At 44.6% G+C, this 15,673-nt stretch overlaps 1 protein-coding gene across 3 annotated transcripts in view; it reads right to left on the reverse strand.

The window, feature by feature from the left end:
- The window catches only part of LOC311352105 (plectin-like), a 113,280-nt gene that overhangs the window by 43,861 nt on the left and 53,746 nt on the right, over positions 1-15,673 (reverse strand). For 2 of the 3 annotated variants that reach the window (XM_084472308.1, XM_084472309.1), the window contains exon 1: positions 10,057-13,815. The exons of the other annotated variant lie outside the window; for it this stretch is intronic. In XM_084472308.1, coding sequence (XP_084328434.1) covers positions 10,057-13,183 — 3,127 coding nt within the window. In that variant the 5' untranslated portion in view covers positions 13,184-13,815. Of the gene's footprint in view, positions 1-10,056; positions 13,816-15,673 lie in introns of those variants that run through there. 3 annotated transcript variants of the gene reach the window in all.

Here is a 15,673-nt window from a genome sequence, read left to right on the forward strand (position 1 = left end):
TAGAAAGAGAAAGAACAAAAGAAGGAAAGGAAAAGAGACTGACAGATCGAAAAACAGAAAAAATAAAGTAAAATAGTAAGAAAGACAGGCCAAAATAGAAAAAATAAATAAAGTCTGAAATAAATTGTTATGCAATTGTAGGCCTGAATTCTATGTTTCAAAGATAAAATATGTTTACATATGTTTAATAAAAATATAAAAATAGCCCGGGGCCATTTTGGTTTTACATAAGGAGTCCTGCTATCGTCCATTAACCGATATATAATTATCTAACAACAAATGATTCAACATCAACAGGGGGTCACCTCGGGGTAAACCACTTAAGATAATAAAATACGGCCCTAATAGGGTAGTCAGGGTACGACAGTAGGATACTCATTCACTTTACTTACATATTGTCAACGGGTAAACATTTATTTCACATTCCAGTAACGCTATCGCAACAGCCTTTACGTTAGGGTTAGCCCTTGTTAGTGTTAACTGTAAGTTTATATCCAGATGACACATTGATGGGACAGATTTACACATGACTGCGCAAGCAGGCAAACTGTAAAGGAATTTATTATAAATTGATAACCTATTAATTGAATAATTTATTAATCCTTGGCTTTATGTTTTTACATAACTTAAATACTGAATTGTAGGCCAATATATTGTGTATTTTAATCGTAGGCTTATATAAAATGACCTGTGCCTATCGGTTAGATTGTTTTAGGGCAGTTATTAGACCCCATTTAATTACAATTTTACAAATTTGATTCATGCATAAATAAAAGAAAAATAATAATGTTAGTTTCGATACCGATCGTTAGTGTGAAACCGCCATCGCCTGTTCCTACTCACCTAGACAACACATTCTAGTGTACAAATATCTGCTCCTTTCGCCATAGCTCAGTGCATTCAGAAAACCCCCTTGTGTCCCCATATATCTAATACACAGGGTCTCAAAAAATAGTGAATCTGGGGCATCCCCAGCTCCTCTGGCTGCTGCCATTCCTCCCAAGATACCAACACGCGTCTCTGCTGTCATTTAAGATGTGCCAAGTCCATTCCTTTAGGGGTGTAACATGTGTGCGACATACAGTCACAGCTGACACCTGAGGTCCACAACCATTCAGTAAAAAATCTAAAGTTATTTACCAGCCATGCCCAATGTAAAATGAGATATTCTATCTTTTTGTTGGAGATCAACGGTTCTCTGAAATTGCAAACATTATTCCTTATTAAGAGGTGTCATGGGTCTTGTCGTTAAAGAAAGTTAAAGATCTATTAGAGGTCACAGCTGAGAGGGTCCCAGGTCGCATTTTAAAGAGACATGGACCTAAATGTGCAGCCTTCTCGTCTTACACAGAATGACCTCTGCTCCAGAGCCCCCTGGATTGGCTTCTGATGCCGTCGCACCTGATAGGGACCATAATGGCTCTGGTCCCACGAGGAACACAGAGCAGCTGAGATGGCATGGTATGAGAGCTGGGAGTGGGAGCTCAACCTCTTACTAAGGTGTCACTTTTTACAATCACTAGATGTTGCCTATCGTTTTTAAAAATGAAGAAAGAATGTTATGTTGGAAAGGCTGAATGAAGAGATGAATAGAAGAGAGAAAGAGAAAAGTTTGTTTACTATCGCCCACAGCTTCTATACATAAGTCACAAAGTAGAACAGCTGCTTTTCAAAGGTAAAATGTCAGATGTGTTAAACATATTGTGGCACATCAATGGCGTCATTAAAATGTCATGATCTTTAAGAGATATATTTCACAACCACTCTGAGTAAACACAGTGGATGCTTTCAAATACCACGAGCCGAGTGGTACCAAGAGGTCCTGGGGGCAGGGGGTGTCAAACAAAGTATAAATAAACTTGAAGAGCCAAAGACTGGATGTTTCCCTGGCACACATAGATACACATATGTCTATATATATATGACACCAAACCTGGAATATAAATAAGTTACAGTATTTTAACTGATTGTTTCCTGCCGCCACCTGCCCAATGAATTGATGTGTGTGTCTGTGCATGTTTGTGTGTGCTTGCGAGTGTGGTGCTTTCCGATCGTCCTTTATCATATCAACAGGAAGTAAGGCTCAGGAAGGTGAGGGTTGGTTGACGAGGCTTCGTAAGCTATCCAATATTCAAAACAGACACACGCACAAACCAACACAGGCACACACACACATCCCAACAACATCTGAGTTGTGGTTGCATGACCTGGGCTGACACATGACGACACGAGTGCATGGAAATCCGCTGTTTGCATAACTATCTTTGCATAGAATGCATTGCTGGAAGTCATAGTCTATCGAGTATTGGGAATGCAGCGCTGGCGTTATGCATGTTGTATGTGTGCGTGTGCGGGAAGAATGTTGACTTCCAACCCCCCCTTTCCACCCTTTCTCCTGTGTGACCTTTTCCACCGACCCCTGGGGGTCCCGGGGGTCAGGGGACAGCCACGTGTGTCACTGTTCCCACTTTCACACCGACAAGCCCCCCACCTCCCCTCTCGAGACCGGACACTCCTGCCTCCTGGCCTCAGGAACCATCCTGCTCTCCCAAGGTCACACCCTGTCTCTCTCAGTCTGGCCTGCAGCCCACCGAAAGCCTCCCACACAAAAAGAGTTCCTGCTCATGACGAATTTAATAAAACCAATGGTGACGCCAAAGGAAAGTGTAGCAATCAACGGACCTGTTAAAACCGTGTTACATGAAATGGACCGAATAATGATGAGAAAGGATGAAAGAACGGAAGGTTTTTCTCAGAGACGAGAGATCAAGATTATCAAGATCAAGCATAAGTCTTGTTATCTAGAGTATTTTTGAAAAATGTAAGGTCACACCCATGTTTGGATCAATCAATTGCTACCAAGCAAAGGAAAGACTCATTGCGAAACACAAACTTGAATTTCTGGATGGTTTCAAAAGGTTACCCTCTTCACACCAACACTAGGCAACATCCCAACCAGAGAGAGAGAGAGAGAGAGAGAGAGAGAGAGAGAGAGAGAGAGAGAGAGAGAGAGAGAGAGAGAGAATGAATACATGATAGAGAGAGGGTATATATGTGAGAGAGAGAGAGAGAGAGAGAGAGAGAGAGAGAGAGAGAGAGAGAGAGAGAGAGAGAGAGAGACAGTTGGGGGTGACAGTAACATGGCTGTTATGCTGTACGAAAGCCAGGGGAAGGGGACAGCTAAGACCAAACAGTCCCACTGGGCCTTTTTTAATGCCCTCACTGAAGAGCAATGACGAAGTGGTGGTGGGGGGGACAGGGGGGACGGACAGGACATGAACCAATCAACATACTGGCAGGATTGGCAGGGTAACATATTAATATTCATATAAAGCAAGTTGTGTGATACTTTCACACAACTAGTATAATAATGCTTTAAAGGTCTGTGTTATAAAGGTTCAATAATCATAATAAATAAATGACCTTCATTTTTGGTTGCCACCTTGGCTCGAGTACTAGATTTGAATGAAGGGCCACACCCGGTCATTTACATGTGAGAGGAGGTTGAAGGTGTCGTTTTGCGGCAATCCCCTCCCCGACAGGTGCACTGCTACTGTTCCTTAACAAAGAGATTGTTTGACAACAGAATATGTTTTTTTTGTGTGTGTGTGGTTCTACTATTGGGAAGTGGGCCAGATTGGCAACTGTCATTTAGCCGTTTTGATGTCAGGACAAGGGCGTAGCTGGGAGGTTAAATGAGTGAGAGGGTGGAAGATGAGGCTTAATCTCCACCAGGTTTTCACTCTCCGGCTCTCACATATCCCTGCAGTATGAGACAAAGCCGTGGGCTCCAGTTCCGTGCGTGTCTCTGTGTACCGAGGGTTTAAACCCGCTGCAGCTGCAGAGACAACACACACTTCAGTCACACACACACAGATTCAGTGACATTAGCACACAGGACCCCTGGCATGGTCCGGGGGTCACGCCTTGATCCAGTGGGATGAATATCAAAGCAGGATGGGGGCTGGAGGGGCACGTATGAACTTATAGCCATGTGAGAGTGGCGGCATGTCACTCAATCGGCACGCATGTCGAGCCTAAAGGTGGCACATATTTGTTCCCAAACACGCAAATGTGAAGATCAACGTCACTTTGAAGTGGATGTATAAAGCACAATTACCACACTGCCAGTGGGTTATTGCCACGCTAGGTTCAGTGGGAAGACACTGCTAGACAGAATGGCAATCAATTTAAAAAGGTGGGCGATAAAAGGCCCTAATATGCTAATCACTTCCTCCTACTCCTACTCATATTACTAGACACTTGGACTCCACCACCACTGGTGTTCCTTCTCCCCTGTAAAGCTGCTCTCTCTTACCTGGTCTCTTGTGTTTTCGTGAATACCACACTGTGATTAGGGTGGCTATGTGCCCAAACAGCACCAGGGCGGGCACCAGCGTCCAGTGTCCAGAGGGGATAGCTGACGTCATTGCGAACTAGACATAAGTTAAGAGCGGGGCTTTGGTGGCCCGGGACAGCTGGTCCACCGTGGAGTAAAAGGGGAGTGGGGCCGGAGTGGGTGTGGCAGGGGGCCTGCTGTTCTCAATACCATTCCATGTATTTTTCATTTTGATGTTGGTGATTTTTTTACTCATTCCATCTTTTCCTTTATTGTATGGTCACTCTAATTCTTTGGGACAGATATCATTATCAACCAAGAAAGCCGTTGCCATTAAAATCTCAATGAGCTATCGACTGATTATTTGAGTTCCTTCTGACCCGTCTGCCAGATCATTCCTGGAAATCCAACTATGTAATTTCCCAAGAAAATAATGAGATAGTCAGTAACTCAGTAACTTTTTTTCTCTTCTCACTACAATTAATCTATTTGTCTAAATATCCATATTGAATCTCTCACACATAAGGATACAGATACTTATATACCTTCACGGTTGTATCACAGAATAAAACAACAATAATATCATACATATTGTATGTACGTGTAAACACATCATGACATTCATGAGGTCTATACATAGTACACACATCCACAATGACAGCAAACAACCATGGCTTCACACATGTGTGCAAGACAATAACAGGTGGTCAACAACACACCCACACCCACATACACAAATACAGACGCAACAGAATCACTCTTCTGTCTTAGGTCCAACTTGAGTCGGACCTAATGACAGGACCTAATGGACCTAATGTTGTTCCTGTCGAGTGACAGGAACAACACTTCCCGAACCTAAGGGGTCAGCCTTTCCCCTGAAGCAGCACATATCCACACTGTAACATGAATAGGAAGTTGGGGAAAGAAACCCCAGCAAGAGTTAACCCTGAATGCAAGTACCCGACATGGTGACCACCGTGTTTAAAAATGGAATAGAGACAGTGCTACGGACCCTTGTTGCTCCACAGCTCGGCGTTAAAGTCGTGTGCGTATTTTGCCAACAGTGTGAGCTGCCTTGTTTGTTAGTCTGCGTACGTGTAGTACCCCTTCGGAAGGAGAACAATATTTCACACGCTGGCTTTGCCAAAAACACACGACAGATGGACAGACTGAGTGACCGAAGGACAGACAGACAGGCAGACAGACAGGGAAGGTGGGCAGACAGACGGGGAAGGTGGGCAGATGGACGGACAGCTGGATAGATACAGTACATTGACACACCACTCCTTACGCTATCAACCTACCAGGTATGATCTTCATCTACGAGACGGGACGGGAATGGTGGAAGTAGCCGGTGGATAAAGAGAAAGACAGAGCCAGACGTGGAAAGTGGGGGGAATGGAGGGGAAGGTAGAGACTTCTGTTTGTTCTCGCTCTTACTGGCTTGTTTCCCCCTCTGTTGAATCTTGACAGCCCTTGCCTGCTGCTAGGATTCGTCAGCCCTGCTCTCTGGTGGTCTCATAGTTAGTCAGAGGAGGGGAGTGTATGGGGAGGGGGGGGGGGGGCTGTTGGGGCATGCCACGCCAAGCCTGGGAGGGGGGGATGGGGGGGGGTGAGGTGGGCTCGGGGGTGGTGGTGTGGATGCCCAGGAGGAGAGGTCTGGAACTGACTGGTTATAAATACACAGCAGATCCAGAGGATCACGCAGTGTCACTGTTTGGAACTGATGGAAGCACTCTGGTGGCATGTTTGGCTTCACTGGCCCCCTAGGGACATACTCTCTTCATCTCCCGCGCTCATATGCTCTTGCTATCGCTCGGTGATGACGAGGGATACTTTATTTAGTGTGATTAAGTCAGGGGCCAGGAAAAAAAAAAGTGATCCACCTAATTCCCAATTTGAAGAATCGGGATATGACACGCTATAAAAGAGATCATAGAGCGCTAATATTATCAAAGCACACTTGTATTATATTACTGTTCAGAGAACATTGATATAGTCTATTACATACTCTCGTTTGTGGGAAGTGAGGCATTGGGCAGTTTATGAAGTTTATGAAATAAACAGCATCTATGTTACCCAAACTGAAACCGTGACTAACATATAACATGATGGTGCTACAGAACAATACACACTACAACTGGCATAAGGCAATGTGAGTGCACTCAGGGCCCAATAAGAGCTGGATATCTGGAAAGTTCTGCATGTGGGTTTATAGCCACCCACAATGTTGAGTTCCTCATGCCTTTTGGGAGGACAGAAAGGCATAGCATACTCTAAATATACTCAAGCTTGAACTTAAACGAAAGGCATTGTTAATTGCAGTGTTGACAAATGAAAAAGAATGCCCAGGACCAAGTGCCCTGGGAGAAGCAGTGTTTTGACTTCCCTGTTAACATATGGACACTGATGAACCGCCAAATGTCCCTGGTGAAAACCCGGTTTCCATGCTATAACACCCATGTGATACATTGAGCCATACTCCCAGAGAGATCCCAGAATGACAAAGTCATGTTGTCATCATGAACTCTGTGCGCACTGTATGTTGTCAGAACACTACATTATAGTTTCTTCACGTGCGTTTGTTCTCAGGTTTGCCAGAAATCATTTCACTTTTTTGCCGCTATACGCAAATCTAAAATGTTAATCTTAATTCATTAATGGGACTTTTACAGTCTGCCATTAAATGTGCTTCCAGAATTGGCAACAATAAACACACAAAGTTTTCATGAGAAAGAGGAGACGCCTTCCCAGTAAACTCCACCGCTGGACTGCTGCCTTCTGCGTCATGTGCTTCTTTCTCAATCATAAACTGCCGACTGACGGCTCATGCTCATGATGAGCCAACTGAAATATAAGATGGGACTTGACAGGTGGAGTGACATTGGCTGTGAGGGGCAGAGGCAGGACCAGGTGGCTTGATTCCATTATTTTGATGAAACAAGAGACAGTGACCAGATAGGCTGTAACAACGTTATGCAACTTCCCCATAGTGGCAAAGCCTCGACACGGTTTATAGATTGATGACTAACACTGTGTAGCCCCCCATTATATTGATTCTCTGTCTTATTTCTTGAAGAAAAGGCCAGGTTACAAATTAGACCTTTCCATCTGGCGGCAGGTACAGGCGCTGAGTCATAGACGACAAGCAAAATCATGTGGCCCTACTAATGAAAGGGAACAAGCAGCTAGACCAGCTCTTCATTTCATGAATCATACAACTATGCAGTGGGCATGCTTTCAGGGATGGAAACGCAAGGGAAACTAAATGTCATGCCTGGATAAAAAATGTGGTCTAATTGGCCCTGGTGCCATGTGCAGCAGACACGTTTCAAATGGCACCGTAGGCACGACTACTTGCAACAAGAAGCCCCTTGCTGTTCAGTTTAGGTCTATAGACAATGAAATGTATGATGTGGAAGGGCAACAAGGCAAGTCCAACATGTGTCCAACACATCAGAGAGAGTAGTCTGTCCCAGATTTTACATGCTGTCTGACGACTGAAGTTTGAGAGAGAGAGAGAGAGAGAGAGAGAGAGAGAGAGAGAGAGAGAGAGAGAGAGAGAGAGAGAGAGAGAGAGAGAGAGAGAGAGAGAGAGACAGACAGACAGACAGACAGACAGACAGACAGACAGACAGACAGACAGACAGACAGACAGACAGACAGACAGACAGACAGACAGACAGACAGACAGAAATAGTGAGACAGGCAGAGAGAAATAGTGAGACAGGCAGAGAGAAATAGTGAGACGATAATGACAAAGAGAGAGTGAGACAGTGAGAGATATATACAGAGAAAGAGGCTGAACATAGTTGAAAGGTACCATTGACAACCACTGTTTAAGGGTATAACCCAAATTATGCAATAATCTCTGCATAAAACAGGATCTCAACAAGACTTTCTTGCAATGCTAGTCACAGTGGATAATACATGCATGTTTGTATGTATTTGCTGTAGAAATATAGGCTGTGTTAGACCTCTACTAACTCTTGTCGGTCAGTAGATGTCAGCAGTGAGTTAGCCAATACAGTGGACACTGGCTCGGACAACACTGTGGCAGGCCACTGTCAGATCAGTCAACTTCACATATCACAGAGAGAACAGCCAACACCACAAAACCAGCTTAGCAATAGACAAATAGCAGTTAGCAGTCATTGCATTATGAATAATACATAATTTTTATAGAGGGAATTAACATGTGTCTTTTACTATGTTCTGTAAAAGACATGTTATGTTATGTACTGAATGGAACGCTTCTCACAAGGAATGTATTATTGGTTTGGGTGTGATACATCATTTTTCAAATGTGCATTTCATCTCAACGCAAAAAGAATGGCTTATATTATGACTAACAGTTGAATATGAGAACAGGGCCACTAATTTGATCCAGACCGAGCCATCATGTGTGTAACTAAATAAACACACCCATGCAACTGTGAGCAACTTCCTGACTTTCTTTTGCTCCCATGCACACTCACTCACTCACTAGCTCACACCCACATCGGGCAACGCCCTTGTGCATTTCATCTTCTCTGTAGTTCCAAGCAAAATGTCAGTCACAATGCTTTATTCAGTTTGTTAAATGTTGTGGAATGCCAGACCCAACCCCCGGTCAGTCAGACGAAGACATTACAGTTAAATATGATGAAAACATTTGTGTGTGTCTACCTTTGCAAGGCCACCACTGACTTGTTTTGATAATGTGTTCTGAACATTCTGGAAATTTCAGTTGTTGCCATTGCCAACATCAGGCAACTGACGTTGACAACTGTCAGGCAGGCAGGTAAGGATAATGTCTTGTTTGCATAACTACTGTATTCTAACTGAAAAATATTTAGAACAAGTGTATAGGAGCTTCCACTCTTCACATTTATATCTTCCCATAAGTATATGAGTGAAGAGAAACCAAGAAAAAGACAGAATTGAAATGGGGTGCAAGGAACACTGTGTTACTCTGGAAGAGAAGCAGAGAGTTTCACACCCTCTTCTCTCAAATTCTACGCCTAAAACTTTATCACGCACATCCATCTCCATAGAGGCCGGGCAGGGCTGCAGCTTAGCTAACAGCCCCACCTTGTTGAAGTCATCACAAGTCTGGATCATCTCAGCTGGCAAGCCTAGCAAGATGGCCCCTGAGATTGCTGTTGTGACCTACCCCTCTCTGCATAGCTCAGTGTACTGCCCTGAAGACTGAACCTATCGACATTAAGAAATGTCTATAAAAAATGTCTTGATGCATAGCTCAAAGTATGATGAATAGCAACATATTCTACCAATGAAGATCAATGCCAGAGGGCTGTACGCCCATGTGCAATACATGGCTTCTCAGCTTCTTAGATACACAAGAGAGAGTAAGCAAACTATATAATCACTGTTACAGTTCCTACTTTAACATAACATATAGGTAATTTAATCACAACCAAATCACAACGGTTAAAGGCTGCTGGTCTGTCTTCTAAATAAAAACAATGTAGCATTTGAGCGTTTTAAAGAGAGGTCATATATACTTCCAACACACTAATACAAACACTTCACATATCTTAGGCTCTGTAAGACTTAAGACTCTGTAAGACTTAAGATAAATAAATAGCCCACCTTTAAACCTTCCACCCTCCATAGAAGGAAGGAAAACCCAGCACCAACTATGACATCACAAGGACACGCAAAAGGACAGTGGCAGAAAGAAGTGTAACTGGCAAGATATTAAAAAATCAAACCTTCTATGAAGTTAGGCCAGGTTTTCTCCTCAGGATCCTCCAGAGTATGGTCCCAGTCTTCCTCAGGTGAGGCACCATATGCACAAACAGGAGGAGCGGCGTTCACCAACGCTCGTTCAATGGCAAGTTCTTCCAGGACGTCCAGGTCCAGTTCCTCCTCCACTTCCCCCTCAGGTTTGACAGGTGCAGAAGGTGGTTGGGCCCCATCTTGATGGCCAGCTATATGCTTCACCTCAATTATCTCTTCCACAACTACAATCTTCCTCCTCATGTTGGCCTCGTCTGCTTCTGGACCAAGAGAATGACAGCTGTCCACGAGGTGTGCCTGAGAGGCTTCAGGTGTGGCAGTGACAGAGGGTGTGTCCTCCTTCAAGTCCTTTCGTTTGTCTTGTGGCACAGAGGCCTGGGGGACTGAGAGCCCTTTCTTTTCTGCCTTCTGCTTTCCTGCCCGAGCAGCAGAATGTGGTTCTGCAGCTCTGGTAGTCTCTCCTTCTTCGAGACACGGGTTGGCCTGTGCCTTAACTCCAGTCGCCTCTGCAGCTACTGCTGGTTCTGCTGACGCTAAATCTCCGGCTGCGGGTGCTTCCCTCACAGAGGAGGATGTTTTTGGTTTCGGGACCTCCCGCTTGATTTTTTTCACAGAGAGCGGAGCTGGCTCCTCCTCCCCTTTGTCTGGCGGGGCCTCAGTGAACACAGCTGTTGCCTGTCTGATTTCTTCACTGCACATTCTTTCAGGAGTAATCGTTGGATGGCCATCGGTTTGCCCTGCAACCACGGCAGTGGGAGCAATGGCCTGGGGCGAAGAAAGTATATCAGTGGAGGAAAGTGGCTCTTCTGCAGGAGGGGAGACAGGCTCTGTGTTTATGGTTGCTGGAATGCGGGCCTGAGCTTGCTTTTTCGCTTTCCCTCTCTTTTTGCCTTTTGAAGATTCATCAACCACCATGCTTAATGCAGCAGGGGCTTTCACCTCACACTCTTCAATCATTTCCTTTGTTCCTTTAAGTACTACAGTGGCTTTCTCGACAGGTTTAGTGCTTTCTAGGGTCTCTTCAACAGTTACCGTCTTGTGCATTGTTACAGTTTCCATTCTAGTGACAGTCACTATCTCTGATTCGGATGTTGAACTTTCCTGGTGGGTTATTACGGTCAGTTTGGTGTTGGTGACCCCATCTTTTGAGCAAAGTGGTCCCTGTGGAACTTTGTTAAAACTTGTTCCCTTAACCTTGTCTTTCACTTCTGCAATGCCTGGAATCTCCACTGGGGGAACTGCAGGGAGAGCAACAAATGATTTAGGGTCCACAACTGGTTCAGGAACTTCCTGAGTTAAATTCACCTCAATAGACATTTTGGCTTCTAACTTATTTTCATCATTTGACGGTCCCTCAAGGTGAACTCTGGGTGGCAGTGTTGGTGTTTCAGATGTATTCTGTGTCACATCCAATGAAGCTTGGTTTACAGGAGCCTTATCTGCAGTAATCTTGATGTTAGGTAATTCTGCAGCTTTGGGTGTTGTAGCTTTCTCCCGTGAGGATTTCTTTTTTTTCTTTTTTGATTTGGAGCTTGTTTCATTCTCTATGTCATCTCCAGAAGTAATCTCTGCCACAACAATGCTAGCATTATTCTGATCAGAAGAGCATTCTTTTTTCAACAATCCAGCTTGCTGTCCTAAGGGAGCAGGAACTTCAGCTTCTTTCACACTTCTCTCTATAATTCCCCCTTTACTCTTTGTCTCCATATCAGTGCTTGTTTGTGATGAGATAACCACTGTTTTCCAGACAGTTTCAACTACTGATGTGGTAATCTCTTCATCAACCTTCTGCGCCAACACTTTTACAGGGAGACTCTCTGCTGGAGATTCATCAAGCTTCTGAGCTACTACAATTGTAGATCTCTTTTCCTCCTTGATGGGGGTCTTTTCAGCTACAGGATTGAGCTTGTCCTGAGTTGTAGTTACTTTGGCGGTTCTAGTGATAGAACATTCAGCTGTAGTTGTCCTTTGTACAGGTCCAATTGGTTCCTGAACCACCTTTACTTCTTGTTGTTCTTGTTTAATCTCTCTGGGGGGTTGAGTGGAGATAGCAGGCTTGCTGGTGGTGTTAAGGCCTTCAGAAAGTTTAGGGATCTCCTGAGGTTCAGGCTTATTAGTTACCTTCTGAGGCTTCTCTTTAACAACTTCAGTTTCAACAGGGGCCTTCACCTCTGCTACCTTAATTGGTTGTGGAGAGGGATTTTCCACCCTAGTCTTCTCTTCTTTCACTTTTTTTGTGAGAGAAGTGGTGTCTTTCTTTGTTTCGTTGGTAGAATACTGAAGAGAAGCCTTTGAGGTTACACTCTCACACACAGTTACCAGTGGTGAGGTGTGTGTTTGATCTTTTTTCTTAGCCTGCACCACATGGGCCTTTCCAACAAAGATCGCAGACACTGGACTCTGTTGTGAGATGATGAGGGGCTTGTTGCTGCTGACATCAGCAGTCTGAGAAGACATGGAGGTTATTTTAGCCTGGCCTTCACTAGTATTGGCAGTACTATTGCTGAAGCCCCTGCCTTTCATATAGAGCTGTTGAGGCTGGTCCTTTGTTTCCCATGATGCTCTTGGTCTGGCTGGCTCAGCAGCAGCTGGGCGACCTCTGAACCTAGGGGTTCTGTCGTTGTACCTTTCCTCTTCTCCCTCGGCCATCTTATGGCGGTAGCCCTGGCGCTCAGCTAGCCCCTCACGGCTCTCTGACCCAGGCCTACCCCCAGGCTTGGGCACATACGACGTAGGGCCTTCAACGGTCTGTACCTGTGCACCGCGACGGGAGATGGGAAGCATTGCTGCTGGTCTCTTTACTCTCTGTAGGGAGGCAGGGACAATCTCTGCAGGTAGGCGGAGGTAGTCACGTAGGTAAACAATGCCCTCATTTGAGAGGTACCAGTAGAAGTGCCTCCAGGAATACGTTTCCTTCACATAGCCTCTGGACTTGAGGGAGAGCATGGCCCGCATCACCTGTAAGTTGCTGATGCCTGGTATCTCAGGATGTTTTGTCTGTGGCCTTTTGTCCTTCTTGGCCACCATCACACCATCTCGAAACAGGAGCTCATAGATGGCCCTCAGATCCCTGAGGGGCATTACCATTCCCGCTACCATTGTGCTGTATGTTCAACTTTCTCTTTCAGGATGATTAGCAGCAAGGAGCTGAAAAGTTCTTCGAGAGTGAAAGTCTACTGAATGACCTCACTTGTTGGTACGTGAAACGATCCAGTGACAAAACCAGCTGCCACAGGCTTTTCAATTAGACAACAAGTAATCCTTTAGTTGTAGTGTTTTTCTTTAGCTTCTTCTGCTTGCTCTTCCCTTTTTAAAAATACAAAAACAATATGTCGTAAAAGGAATTCCAAGGTTTTCCAGACGTTTTGGTTTTCCTCTCACAGAGTTAAGAAAGTACTCTTTCCACAACCGGGCTGGCTGGGACGTGAACAGTCTGTTCTGCCGAGAAGGCAATGACAGAATGGAAGAGGGGGAGAGAGAGAGAGCGAGGGAGAGGAGTGTGTGTATGTGAGTAAGTGAAAGAGGGAGAGAAAGAGAGCGCAGCACTCCGTTCAGCTCCTCCTACCTTGTCTGTCTAATTCTGAGGAAAAGATGGCATGGAAAAAAGTACCAAAAGACCTAGAAAACAGTCCAAAAAAATCACAACGCGAAAATGAAAAGGGAAAACATTTTGAAGTCCTCTTGCAAATGCTACAAAGTATACGAGCGAGTGAACCAAATGAATGGAACAGTACACCTATGCAGTGTGCCTGAGCACATGTCCTGTTGCTCTGTGGACTGTAGAGAAACGCCCATCCACACTCATGTGCACGCCTCCTCCAATAAACACACATACATAGTCACAAACAGGCCAGGGCTTATTGACACACCCACACACTCCCCTTGGCATGTCACAGCATTCACTTTAAGAAGTGGGCTGTGACTTAGAGATTAGTGGCAGGATGGATGGACAGGCCTTCGGCATAGACAAGGATACAAATGAAAGACTCGTCAGGTATTTATACTGGGCGTATAAATACCTCACATTGTTTCAAACAAGTTCTTCTGTTTTTAAATCACATAGTACGACCGTAATTATTGTGTCAAATATACGTTGACATTTAAAGAAGAGATATGCTGAGTGAACACTATGATCACGATAATATTAATCTACGGTTGTATCAAGAAATAGATATGATGTTGGATTCAGCTTATAATCAAGCTGGTATACTGCACAAAGCTATTCATATTTGTGTTTGTTTGGCAGGGCACTTAGCGACCGCCAGGTGGAGGAAATGAAAGAGACTGACCAGAGGGGGGTGACTCATTAGAAATGACGCAACCGACTGCAAGAAGCCCCGTTCCCTTTGCTTCTCTGCTGAGGGATACTTACAGTAGGTCCCAATGCCCCAAAATAGCAGTGAACCTACAATCTCTCCCACCCAACTATATAAAGAGAAGTGCATTATGGCTAACCTTTTGCACACTACCATGAACATGGGATCATATTACTACCCCCCTGGATCCATTTTCTCTTTCCTCTGTGCATCTGTCTTTCTTTCTCATCTCTCTTGGTCTGTCAGTGAGTGTCTCCCCTGCTCTGGCCAATCTCCAAACTCCAAATGAAGAAACTAGAAGGGTAGACCACATGGTGCTGAAAGGGAATCTATATTTTGCTGCATGTAACCGTGAGGTGCAGTGTTGCAGGGATTATAGTAAAATGAAACTCGAAAGAGTGATTCATTTGTATGAATGGGAATGGGAGGTAATGTGAGGCCTACGCCGCCAGTGTCTGAAACCACACACCATTCCACATGCAACCGCCAGTGGGAAACTGTTTTGATTTTATTTACCATGGTGACCAGAACATACTCTGACTCACTCTTATCTTCTTTCGGAAAGGCAGCAGAGAAACAACCTTCGAATGTGTAGCTCTGGACAGCTGAACTACGCTGTCAACTTCCAGACAGCTGTCTGGAGAAAGCAGGCCAACTGTATAAAAACGGCACCCTTCATTTGCATTTTGCCTACCTAGCATCACCCATCAGCTCATTCAAGCCAAACTGCTTAATTATAGTCCTTACCTGTGAGCTTTAGACTGTTGGTGTCATTGGGTGTCATTTCATAAAACTTCTAAGTGGTTGATTTCAAACTTGCATAATAACAGTAACATTATCCGGCCTAAAAAATATATATTATGTAAACAAACACAATGAAACACCAACCTTTTCTGAGACATCTATTCTAAGATTTAATAGGCAGTGCCTCTGGCTAGTGCAAGTAGTAGCTTTACCTGTAGGATTAGGGCAATGCAAAATCGTTGGGTACAGCACTCGCTTGCACGAGAGTTGCCGAGCAGGGACTTGGCTGGAAGGTATGCAAAGTCTTTCCCAACAGCCTTCCCACAGTGTGAATCAGACATTTTTACGTTGAATTCATTTGGAGTTCTACAACATGACAGGGTTATTAGGTGCATGTTTGGCTTTGTTTGACTACAGTGAAGAGGTGGTGAAATATGCTAGAATTGTATGAGCCTGTGTGTTCAATGTAAACACGAGGTTTGCATTGCATCGGGTGCTTTGCATTTTTGCCGTGTCAGTGGATGACAGG

This window comes from Micromesistius poutassou, assembly GCF_964030765.1.
Source record: "Micromesistius poutassou genome assembly, chromosome: 8".
Classification (NCBI taxonomy): Eukaryota; Metazoa; Chordata; class Actinopteri; order Gadiformes; family Gadidae; genus Micromesistius; species Micromesistius poutassou.